The following is a 13113-nucleotide window of genomic DNA, read 5'->3' as shown; positions in this document are numbered from 1 at the left end:
AGAGACCAAGTGAAGAAGGGGGAGAATCTTTGTAATTTAATAAAGTTGAAGTTTTTATACTGTGTTTATACAGAAATGGATTTTTTGGTGCAATATGTATCGACTATACACTGCAGAGTTTTATTTCTAGGAAGGAGTGGCAGTATAGGTTTGAGTATTGAAATTTTTGTCTCACCTACATATTGGAATAGTCCAGGGGTGAATGGACTATTTAAGCAGATGAATGCAGGTGTTCAGGGAAAGGACCAGGTCAGTGTAGCTGTGTGCATTTTGTCCATAATTTCTGTTGATTTAAGTTCAGTAATGTTTATTTGAACATACATAGGATTCACTGCATGAATAAACTTTCTGAATCCTTTATCATCTGCAACTGAAAATAATTGTGGATGATTACTATACCTTTCTAATGTGACGTTGTCTCTTGTTGTTGTCCCTGGCTGTCTTTCCCTCCAGCTCTGTTCCTGTGCTACTGCGAGTGTAAATACTGCTCCTCCCCCCTCTGCTCAGCACAAGCACAAGGCTCACGTGCAGAGTGAAGAGAAAAAAAGTGCAAGAGGGAAAAGAAACAAAAACAAAAAAACACAGTTCCCAATAAGGAGCGTTCACTTCAATGCATCGGCTCTAAGACGCATTGGTTCGCTACCGACACATAACTAATACAAACTCTGAAGCACGTGAAACCTCCAAAACAGATACAAATTCCAAAACATAATGGAGGTGTTCCAGGATGCTAGGGGCAGTGTTGAGCTTTGGTTACCTAGTGGCTACACAAGCCAGGACGTATAGGAATATATATGAGTGTTTGTGTATAAATACACACACAATAGACATATGCTTCCAATTGTGTAATTTAAGTGATCTACGTAGCTCTGTTTTGGAAGTTCAGTTAACGCTAGCAACGTGTTTTGGAGTTTGTACGAGTTTGTACGTTTGTGCAAGTTTGGGTGGCTGTAGCTCAGGTGGTAGAGCAGGTCATCTACTGATCGGAAGGTTGGTGGTTCGATTCCTGGCTTCCCCTAGTCTGCATGCCAAATATCCTTGGGCAAGATACTAACCCCAAATTGCTCTCCGATGCATCCGTCGGAGTATGAATGTGTGTGAATGTTAGCTATAAAAAGCACTTAGAAAGATGTGCTTGTGCGAATGGGTCTGAATGGGTGAATGCACAAGTTGTGTAAAGCGCTTTGAGTGCTCAGATGAGTAGAAAAGCGCTATATAAGAACCAGTCCATTTACCATTTACCATTTACCATTTGTCTCTAGGGGCCACCATATATATTTATATAAACATATATAAATAAAACCACATTTGTTTACATTAGTAATTCCTTTGGTGCACAATTTTATATTGTTGTCGATAATAAATTAATTGTGTGTGCTGTGATGTGTGGCTTGGAGATAGTTGCACTGACAAAAAGACGGAAGGGCGAGCTGAAGATTTAGATATGAGTTCATCAGAGGGACAGCTCAGAGTCAGAGAGGCTGAAAGGGTCTGGACATGTGCAGAGCAGGGAGGGTGGAAATACTGGAAAAAGGATGATGAAGATGAACGTGCCAGGCAGCAGGAAGAAAGACAGCTGAGAGTCTGAAACAAGAGAAAGTTGCTACTGGCTGAGGCTGAATGTATTCTTTCTTCTCAGCTTGGATGCTCTGTTCCATTCCTGCTGATGAAACCTTCATAGAATCAGCCTTTGTTTTCTCTCAGAGCTCCAACCAGCACCATCAGCAACTGTTTGACATCAGAGGCAAAATAAAACCATGAAGCTATTCCTCCAGAGAACCTCAATACTTTAAGAAAGGGGTGCAAAATGCACAGCCATCCATTCAAACGTTCTGCTGAGGCTCAGATGACACACTATATACGTCTCACATAGTTTCAGTGGGTGGTGCTTTGGTATATTTCTGCTGCAGTGTGAACAGACAGGTCCACAGCACAGCGGTCTGAGGAAGGAAGCGAGCAGTGCAGACAGAGACAGAACAGACAAAATACAAAATCAGGTCCAAAGACTGATCTGTGAAGCAGCTCTGTCCTCTACAAAGCTCTGCTCTGAGTATCTGAGTCTGTTTGCTGATCTCTTTTCCTTGAATCCTTCCACGGGTGAGTCCTTAAACTGTTTGGTTGTTTTTCAGGTTTAATTGTGTTTCTGTGTTCCCATATGGTTCCCACAGTTAACCCATCACTCCTCTGGGACTGAAGCAACAGATTACAGTTACTGAAACAGTGTTGATCAGTGTTGAGACTATTTTTTACAAACTGGCATTTAATTACTTTACTTTGTAATAGTTAAACTGATGCTTATTAAACTTCTGTGCGGCTTAAATTGCAGCAGTCAGAGAAAAAAAAAGGCAAAGGAAAGCCAAAGAAAACATTAAGTAAGAGGAAATTCATGGCAGCAGGTCAGATTCTTATAAATGTTAAACTATAAAAGGTCTAAATCCATCACTTAAAACCATCAATTCTCTAAGTTTGTACTTGATTAAACTTTAGTACATTTTTTACTGTTAACTCCACCAAAATCAAACATGTGGATCTGCTTGTCGACCCTGCAGCTGAAAGAAGCTGAATTCCAAAACAAAATCTTTGCAGAGAACAAACCTTCTCAAGAGACCTCAGAGTATTTTCCTGTGTAGGTCATTAATTTCCTTTCATGTCAGTAACAGCTGCACAGCTGTGAGGCCAGAACACACAAGAGGGCTCAGGGACACTCAGGAAATCTTTAAAACACAATAAGTACCTTTATCCTGAAAAATTCCAGTAAGTATTCTCACGTTCATTAAAAATAGTCAGTTAATAACAATCTTAATAAGAGTGATGTTACTCAGTAATGAAAAAAATGTTTCTGTTTTTTGTTTTTGGATTCTTGTATTTCTGGTGTTTGGAGTTCTGAGTTTTGTATGGCAGCAGTTGTTTCCTGTTGTTTAGTCTCTGTCTCTGCATCATGTTGCTTATCCTGACATTTGCTGTTCTTCCCTGTTTTCTGGACTTTGGATCTTCATTAACCACAATGAAAGTGGATTTTTTTATCAATTCAGTCTGTCACAGAGTCTGAATTTGTGACCTCATGAAAGTTTTTGAATTGATAAAAAAAATGTGTGAGTAGAGGCAGAAAGTAAAGTGATGTCATATGTTTTTAAAGTCTATTTTAAATTCCATAATACACTTGAAGGTTTTTTTTAGAGCAATTTATCACACCCAGCCATTGTGAAACATTGCAGTGAAACATTGTTGTGAAAGTAAAGTACAATTGTTGTCCTTTAAAGCTTCTCTGGTTTTTAAAACAGTTTGCACATGCATAGCCATATTTTCCTCATCCATTTCATATTTTTGCATTATGCGGCCTTTGTTACACCCCTCTGCAGCCACTAACTTCCTAAATGTGTTTGGCTGGTGCGAATTGACCACACCTAATCAGGTTTGGATAAAAGCATACTTGTTTAACACACAGAAGAAACCCCAGTGACAAGCTTGGAGCTTCCTGTTCAGGCTGTAATCACAAGAACATTACGTTACAGCTGTCGACCAATTGCTTTGACAAACCTGTGAGGCAGAAAAAAAATAGGGAAGGAGAGCTGCCTGACTGTTGAATGTGGTGTAGCTTGTTGCTCACAAGGGGCTAACTGATTACTGGGCTTCTCTCTCTAATGCTGTAGGGTCTTTATCTTACAATATGAAACACCTTGAGCTCACTGTTGTTGTGATCTCATGCTGAAGGTACTCCAATCATGTAGTCAGGAAAACAACATCATCAACAAATGATGAAATTTGTCTGGTTTAGCAAAACTGTATAGATCCACAGTTTTGCTAAACCAGACAGACTATCGTGAAAACATTTTTTCACTGCTTAGCGACAAAATACTTATAAGCACCTGAAACAACATCCAAGTTGTAGTTACAGGAAGAGGGCGATAGATTGAAGCAGTTAGAACAGGACAACACTATTGACTAGAGATGGACCGATCCGATATTACGTATCGGTATACTGACGTAAATTACTGGATCGGATATCGGAGAGATATAAAAAATGTAATCCGATCCATTAAATATCAAAAAAGCACCTCACAAAACTTGCGACATGGCGTAACTCGGCTCATAACCGTAGCACGTTGCAGCAGTGTGGTCACGTGATAGAGCGGCTGTGTGTATTTGTAGCCTCGCTACCAAACCAGCATTTCATCTCCGAGGAAGTTATCCCAGAGAGAAGTAAAGCAAGTGTGTAAGTTCATCTCTGAGTGTTTGTAAAGCATTCCCACGCTAAACTTAACAACTGATATATGGAGCGACTGTCTCTCTCTCTCTCTCTCTCTCTCTCCTGCTGCTACTTCAATCATGAAACTGATCAATGATCAGCTGATCAGCTTTTCTGTCGTGAGTCTGTCTCTCTTGTTTGTTTTTGCCCCACTTTGCACCAGAAAGAGGAAACCAGCAGCTGAACAACAGCAGCACGTTTAAGCTTGATAAGCTGTTGTTAGAATTTATTTAATATAACTTTCTACACCAGGATCGTTTTCTACGTAGCTGACGGCTGGTAACTGTGCAGGGGCGGATCTAGCAAAGTTTAGCCAGGGGGGCCGATAGGGCATGAACAGGGAAAAGGGGGCACAAAGACATACTTTTCTTTCTTATTCTCATTTAAAATGTCTAGCTTTTAATAAATAATTATCTGAATCTTACACCCAAAGTTTTAATCTGATGTAAAATGTATAGAAGTCCATCACAGCTCTCCTTCATCCTGGGGCAGAACTAGTTTCCTATACCTGAGACACTCTCCTGGTGTGAATGCTTTCCCCACTTCCTGAGTTACAATCTGTTTAACTGCTTGAATAGGGTGGTGTGAAGCAGTCACCCATGTGGGCTTTATATGGTAAAATAATGTGACCAGTATCAGAATAAGAAACAAGTGCATCCTCACTTGGCTATTCCCTCACCCTCTTTTGTTCATGTCCAATCATCTTTGCTTACTGAGAAGAATGAGGATCTACTGCACAGTAAAGAAATTGCCTAAATGTTATAAAACAAATGTGCACAAGTAATTTGTCAGTCAGTTTTAATCAGGGTCCGGGCTCCTTGTGTCTGTGGTGTTTAAAGAGTCATAATTCCATCGCCGATCTCTCGTCCGTTCCAATGCTGCTGTAGGTTGAAAGGGGCAGACCACGTCATACACCCCTGTTGTCTTCATTGCAGAATCTCTTCCACCTTTTTTGGATTTTACTGTTTTTCAAAAAGCTCCTCCTGAGTGAGATTTACCAAAGATCTACCAAAGAGATTCTCTGTTCTGCATAGGCCTGAAACCCCTCAGTGAGATCATTAAAAAGACTGGCTACAGATACCAACTACGGAACGGAGCAGTTGTCAGCCACCTCCTGTACATGGATGACATCAAGCTGTATGCCAAGAGTGAACGAAACATCGATTCACAGATCCACACCACCAGGATATACAGCAATAACATTTGAATGCCTTTCAGACTGCAGAAATTAAGTCGGATGATAACAAAAAGAGGGAAGGTAGTCAGAACTGAGGGGATCGAACTACCAGAAGGCAACAATACAGACATAGAGGACAGCTACAAGTACCTCTGGATCCCACAGGCAAATGGGAACCATGAAGAGGTTGCTAGAAAAGCTGCAACCACCAAGTACCTGCAGAGGGGCAGGCAAGTCCTGAGAAGTTAGCTGAACGGTAACACCTACCCGTGATCAGATACCCTGCCGGGATAATGCGCTGGCCAAAGGAGGAGATAGAAGCCACGGACATCAAGACAAGGAAACTCCTGACCATGCTTGGGGGGTTTCACCCCAAATCCAGCACCCTGAGGCTGTATGCTAAGCGGAAGGAAGAAGGCCGGGGACTGGTGAGTGTCAGCACCACGGTCCAGGAGAGACAACAAACATCCAAGAATACATCACGAAGATGGCCCCAACTGACCCCGTGCTCAGTGAACACCTCAGGCAGCAGAAACCCAAGAAAGAGGAGAAAGATGAGGAACCATCGTGGAAGGACAGGCCCCTACATGGTATGTACCACCGGCAGATAGAGGAGGTGGCTAATATCCAAAAGTCCTACCAGTGGCTGGACAAAGCTGGACTGAAAGACAGCACAGAGGCACTAATCATGGCAGCACAAGAACAAGCTTTGTGCACAAGATCCATAGAGGCTGGGGTCTATCACACAGAGTAAGACCCCAGGTGCAGGCTGTGTAAAGATGCCACTGGGACAATCCAGCACATACCTGCGGGGTGTAAGATGCTAGCAGGCAGGGCATACATGGAACGCCATAATCAAGTGGCCAGCATAGTGTACAGAAACATCTGTGCCGAGTATAACCTGGAAGTCCCAAGGTCAAAATGGGAGACGCCCCTTAGGGTGGTGGAGACTGACCAAGCTAAGATCCTGTGGGACTTCCAGATACAGACGGACAAAATGGTGGTGGCTAATCAACCAGACATAGTCGTGGTAGACGAAAAGAACCAGACGGCCATAGTGATCCATGTAGTGGTTCCGAATGACAGCAACATCAGGAAGAAGGAACACGAGAAGCTTGAGAAATACCAAGCGCTCAGAGAAGATCTCGAGAAAATACTACTAAAACGGTTTGAGTCCGAGGGAGTAGATTGGTTAAATATTCCTCTCTAAATTCTACTTTGTTGTGAGTTTGTGACAGGTGACAATCAGAACAAAGAGCAGACAGGGAGACTTCTACCTGGACATGGATCACCTGCTGATGCTGATGCTGCAGCTGCTGCTGCGGAGCTCAGGTAGGACTCTGACACACACATTAAAAGTAAAAAGATCCTTCAGAAAATTTAGATTTTATTCTTTTCACAGTTATGTATCCTGATATTCCTGCAGTGTCACATGGGTTCAAATTCAGTGTTGATAATTCAGACTCACTTTGCTTTTACTCATGACAAATGTAGGAGTGACGCAGGCAGATCCAGTTTTAAAGGAAACTGTTAAATACCCCAATTCTTTCATCTTTGGGCTGAAGGAAGAACAACACTCTGTGTTTAATGCTCAATCAACAATCACTTTAATCAATAAAATACTCTTTATTCCATACAACACTTTGAGCATTACAAACGTCCGGACGGGAGATGTGCACAGGCAAATCTCAAAATGTCTGAGTTACCCACACTCTTATAGCTTCTCCCCCCTTCATACTAAGCATTCACATTCTTTCTCTCTCTCAGTGAGCCTAAGTTATGACCTTGGCTTCCTGTGCAGTATGTTTCAGACAAATAAGGCCATGATTCTCTGAAAACAACATTTCTTATAAATCAGCAGTATAATGCATCATAAAACAGTGTAATATCCCATTCCTGTTTTTTGTCAGAATAAACAATCAATTACAATCAAACAATCAATCAATTTGCTGGTCCCTCTCTAGTCTAAACAACATTTCAGTAACTTTCCACTAGAAGATGGTCCCCTGTTATCTACTTTCTCCCAGGCAAGCGTGAGCAAGAGTCTACAGCTTTCTACCCACCAAGGACACATAGTCTAACGCCTTTATTTTCAGGGCCGTGTCCACTTAATACTACATTATATGGTTATATGGCATTTTAGTTAATATAAAGCATAGAATTCAGGCACTTCAAATAATTCCATTCTGACAAAACTAATCTCATCTCTCTCTAAAGCCCACACTGAACAACCAGCTGAACACACCTAAAGGCTGTTTCCACCAGCTGGAATGAACTTTAGTCCACTGCAAAAACAAAAATTATAGACTGCTCTGTAATGACTGCATCAGCTGCTTGTGAACAGAACAAAATCAAACAGAACAAACATCTGCTGTTATACTATTAGGAACATGTTCCTGAAAATGCTTGTCTTCTGAACTCTTTCATTTCACAGACTTTTAGTTTTTCTGACCAATCAAATTATTTTTAGACAATCTTGTCCTGGTTTGGTATCAAATATGTTTCTTCACAAAAATGAAGAGAATAAAAGTTGGTTTTGAAACAGGTTTTAGAAATATCTAATTTTGGGGAGGTCATGACAGTTTAGGAGCAGCAACAGCAAAGGCCTGATTTCCTTTGTGGATCCTGGGACAGCTAGGAGCATTTGGTCCACAGACCTCGATGATCTTGAAAGAGTGTACAAACTCAACTGGTCAGAAAGGTACAACACACAAACTTCATAGGAGGAGCAGTTTACAATGTTTTGTCTTGAAGCCAGAAAAGAGACTGGTTTAACCCTCCTGCATACTGTGATTGTGACATGAATGGAACATTTCTAGTCTAACTTTATTCCTCACCATCTGCCTTACTCCCAGAAGTGACAGAAATCACTGGCCTGCTAAGATCTGTCCATATGTGTGGATGGTTATATAACATCTCAGGATATGAAAATCAAAGAACAGAAACATCTTTGACCTCATGTACTGAGACTGTCGGCATTACAGTTCATATATTATTTGTAGCATCATCATTAAAACGAACCATGAATTCTAAGTTGTCATTTCAAATTTTGAGTTAGATTTATATATAGACATATATATAGATTTATATTGGTTAGATGTAACTGAATGAATTTTAGTATATCTATTGACTTTTTTCAACATCTGTAGTCCCAGAAATTTACTAAAATGTAACTGTCTCTACTCCTGTCCTCATCTCACCTCCAATCAAATTCCATCTTCACACTTACAGTTTTTACTCTTTTTTTCTCTTCAGGAGTCCAGGTTGGGGGAAAACACAGTTCTACAGGTAAAAGGAGAAATCAGAGAGAAAATAAGGATCACACAACCAGAATCAGCACTAACATTAAATATTTCCAGAAGTAAATTCACTTTTTTTACTGATGACTCCCTCCTTTCTGTTAGAGCCTGGTGATGTCAGGCTGGTGGGAGGAGCCAGTCACTGTGCAGGAACACTGGAGGCAAAACATCTGGGAGAGTGGAGACCATTGTGTGCCTCTCATGATTCCTGGACCCTGAAAGAAGCAGCTGTTTTCTGTGAATATCTGGACTGTGGCTCTGCTGTTCATGTAGAAGAAAGACATTCCTCATATAAATCTGCGTGGTCTATCAGTTCTGATTGTGTTCTGTCCAGATCTCCTCTGAGGGAATGTACAACATCAGATTACACTGACCAAATCCTGAAACTCACCTGTGCAGGTACACTGGAGGCAAAGAGCCCCCCACTCTTGGGTGGTTGTGGCCGGCCTCTGGCTCTTGGGTTCATTGTTGCAATGTCTTACCCTAATTTTGTAGTATGCTTCATGACAGAAACTCATATACAGCCACATTTCTCTTTCTCACTTTCTCTCTCTGTCACTCACTTGTACAGACAAACAAATAGCAACATTTTATCTTTATTTAGGTACTTTCCTTTGTCTTGTCTTTCAGCTGTTGTGTATGGTTTTCCAGTGTTTTGTTACAGATGAAGACCCAACATGTTTTTTTTCCTGACTACTTAATGGAGTCAGCAGCACTCAGTTTACAGATTCCACAAGACAGGGGCAATACTACATATCAACAAAAGAGAATCCCAGTAGGCTAGGGCTTTAATAACCTCTGAGGAGATGAAATATAAACATGATGCTAACATATCTCCTGTTATAAAGATGTGTTCTGTTGTTAATGATGAAGTCATGTTGAGTTGTGCTGAGGTTGAATCAGTGAATAGTTGTTTGCTGCCATCTTTTTCTTGTGTGTCTGCTGTCTCTGATCTCTCTGTTTGATCTTCTCTGATGTCTCCAGACTCTGTCAGGCTGCTGAATGGTTCCAGTCTGTGTTCAGGCAGACTGGAGGTGAAGTCTAACCAGAGCTGGTCCTCAGTGTGTGAAGCTGACTTTGACCAGCAGGATGCAGAGGTGGTCTGTAGGGAGCTCGGCTGTGGGCCTCCTTCGGTCCTCCAGGGGGCGCTCTATGGAGAAGTGGAGGCTCCAGTGTGGAGCAAAGAGTTCCAGTGTGGAGGCCATGAGTCTGCTCTCCTGGACTGTAGAAGCTCAGGCTCAGCTAGAAACAGCTGCTCACCTGGCAAAGCTGTTGGACTCACCTGCTCAGGTAGAAGAGGAGCTGCAGCTTTGATGTGGTTGAAACTTACTTTATTCTTTTACTGATGACTCTCTGCTTTCTGTTCAGAGAGTGATTTCAGGTTGGTGGGAGGAGCCAGTCGCTGTACAGGTATACTGGAAGCGCCAAATCTGAGAGAGTGGAGACCTGTGTATAGCTCTGACTGGAGCTTGAAAGAAACAGCTGTTGTGTGCATACATCTGGACTGTGGCTCAGCTGTTTCTGTTAAAAAGAGCCACAATTTCTCATGGAGATCTAGATGGAAGATTAGTTCTGATTGTCTTCAGTCAGGATCTCCTCTGAGGGATTGTGCAACATCGGCTTACACTGATCAAATCCTGAATCTCACCTGCTCAGGTAATCATACTGATTAAGTTACCCATGACTTCATATATGACAGAGATGTACCAAACTGTGACAGATGGCAGCAACAATAGCAGCAGACCGTCTCCATCAGTCACAACATGGCTGAGATTCGGAAACCCTCTAAACTAACCTCCAACCAGCCTGAAAGGACTCCTTCAGCCTAACAACTTTCCAAGTTGCTGCTTTCAGCAGGTGTTTATAGAGAAGTACAAACACAAAGGCTGGAGGAAGTGAAATTAGTTAACAGGGCGCCAGGGGGAGTGTTTGCCCAGGGTGCCAAACAGGCTAGGACCGCCACTGCTTGCAAATGCTCATTTGTGTCGTGTCTCGTTTCTGAGGCTATGTCACTAGCGTGGCATGTTTACATTTGCTAGCATATGTCCAAATCCCACACTAATTTTATTACCAGATCAGGTAACAAGTCTCCAGTGTGTACCATTGTAAAGATGTATTCTGTTGTTAATGATGAAGTCATGTTGAGTTGTGCTGAGTTTAAATCAGTGAATAGTTGTTTGCTGCCATCTTTTTCTTGTGTGTCTGCTGTCTCTGATCTCTCTGTTTGATCTTCTCTGATGTCTCCAGACTCTGCCAGGCTGCTGAATGGTTCCAGTCTGTGTTCAGGCAGACTGGAGGTGAAGTCTAACCAGAGCTGGTCCTCAGTGTGTGAAGCTGACTTTGACCAGCAGGATGCAGAGGTGGTCTGTAGGGAGCTCGGCTGTGGGCCTCCTTCAGTCCTCCAGGGGGCGCTCTATGGAGAAGTGGAGGCTTCAGTGTGGAGCAAAGAGTTCCAGTGTGGAGGCCATGAGTCTGCTCTCCTGGACTGTAGAAGCTCAGGCTCAGCTAGAAACAGCTGCTCACCTGGCAAAGCTGTTGGACTCACCTGCTCAGGTAGAAGAGGAGCTGCAGCTTTGATGTGGCTCAAACTCACTTTATTTGTTTATTGATGACTCTGCTTTCTCTTCAGAGTCTGATGATGTCAGGCTGGTAGGAGGACCCAGTCGCTGTGCAGGAACTCTTGAGGCAAAAAATCTGGGAGAGTGGAGACCAGGCTTTCTCTCAACCCTGAAAGAAGCAGCTCTTGTTTGCCAATATCTGGACTGTGGCTCAGCTGTTTCTATACAAAAAGCACGCTCCTCATTCAAATTTGTGTGGTCGATTCTTTCTGACTGTTTTCAGCCAGGATATTCTCTGATGGATTGTACAACATCAGATTACACAAGTAAAATCCTGAATCTCACCTGCTCAGGTAATCATATTGATGAAGTTATCAATGACTTCATATATGACAAAGATGTACCAAGCTGTGACAGATAGCAGCAAGAATAGCAGCAGACTCTCCATCAGTCACAACATGGGTTTCAGGAATCCTCTAAACCATCCTCCAACCAGCCTGAAAGGACTCCTTCAGCCTAACAGCCTTCCAAGGTGTTAATAAAGAAGTACAAAAATAAAGGCTGGAGGAATAAAAATAATCCTAGGTTTCTCTTCAACACTGTAGCCACACTAACAAAAAGTCAGAGCTCTGTTGAACCAACCATTTTTTTAAACCTTAACTAGTAATGAATTCGCTCTCGCATTTGTTTGTTATCCTCCGCTGTAAATAAACGCTCACTCATATCATCAGCCTTTGCTCGCATGGGGCAATCGTGGCTCAAGAGTTGGCAGTCTCGGTCGTTGTGTCCTTGGGCAAGACACTTCACCCGTTGCCTACTGGTGGTGGTCAGAGGGCCCGGTGGCGCCAGTGTCCGGCAGCCTCGCCTCTGTCAGTGCAACCCAGGGCAGCTGTGGCTACAATGTAACTTGCCATCACCTGTGTGTGAATGGGTGGATGACTGTATGTAGTGTAAAGTGCTTTGGGGTCCATAGAAACTAAGTGAAGCGCTATACAAATACAGGCCATTTACCATTTTGGCTCCTCCTTCACTAACACCTCATGGCCTGCTCCGTAAACCATGACAAATCATTTATGTACCACAGGCCTTCAAGCTGGCAGTTGTTAAACCGTTACTTTAAAAGTATGGCATTATTTTTGTGCCACTATTCTGAGCGCACGTAAAATAAATTTGCAGGTGCAAGTGTTACATTTTGAGGAGAAATTTATTTTGAGTGAAGAAAAGCTAAATTTGAGTGAAAAAAAATCATTGCTGCGTGCAAAACATGTATTTCAGTGTTTGCTATTATCCATACACACTAGAGTTGGATGTCTTCAGACCAGTCTTGGTCTCGAGAACACTTTTACGTGGTCTTGGTCTCGTCTTGGTCTCGACGGACGTTGGTCTCGGTCTTGTCTTGGTCTCGCTCTCTCGGTCTTGCGTTCTCAAATTGACGTAGTGTTCGGGAGATTTGGAGTCAACAACCATGGTTGTTTCTTGTGTTTCTTGCATTTGCACATTTTGCTTATACCAAGGATAAAATAGAATGAGTCAGCTTTCTGTGGTTGATAAAAGTTGGAAGTTAGATTCCCTGCCCCGAGGCCTTTCTGCAGCTCTCCCAGGAACGCAAATACACCTCCACTCGGTCCTCTCTTTGGCCACTGAAAAAACACTGAAGACCATTAAAAGGTCCTGTGGATGTGGAATATAACGATAAAAAGGTCAAAGTGAACAAGAAGACAGAAGGAATATTTGAAAATAAAACCATCAAAAGAACACATAAAAGCCAATACACTATGATCACCAAGGACAAATGAAAAAGCTTAAAATATAAAATATTTTCTCTCTGGCCAT

General features: G+C 42.3%; 1 protein-coding gene across 1 annotated transcript in view; it reads left to right on the top strand.

Moving 5' to 3' along the window:
- Positions 1–6637: 6637 nt before the first annotated feature.
- Positions 6638–13113, top strand: part of LOC118453408 (scavenger receptor cysteine-rich type 1 protein M130-like) — a 39451-nt gene continuing 32975 nt past the window's right edge. Inside the window, exons 1-7 of the mRNA XM_087842673.1 lie at positions 6638–6755; positions 8679–8711; positions 8828–9121; positions 9707–10012; positions 10091–10378; positions 10970–11275; positions 11352–11633. Coding sequence (XP_087698799.1) covers positions 6707–6755; positions 8679–8711; positions 8828–9121; positions 9707–10012; positions 10091–10378; positions 10970–11275; positions 11352–11633 — 1558 coding nt within the window. The 5' untranslated portion in view covers positions 6638–6706. The remainder of the gene's footprint in view (positions 6756–8678; positions 8712–8827; positions 9122–9706; positions 10013–10090; positions 10379–10969; positions 11276–11351; positions 11634–13113) is intronic.

Source organism: Neolamprologus brichardi, chromosome 7 (genome assembly GCF_056152115.1).
Source record: "Neolamprologus brichardi isolate AB-2024 chromosome 7, ASM5615211v1, whole genome shotgun sequence".
In the NCBI taxonomy this organism is placed as follows: Eukaryota; Metazoa; Chordata; class Actinopteri; order Cichliformes; family Cichlidae; genus Neolamprologus; species Neolamprologus brichardi.
The sequence above is the reverse complement of the archived record's forward strand: the minus strand, read 5'-3'. Positions and strand labels throughout refer to the sequence as shown.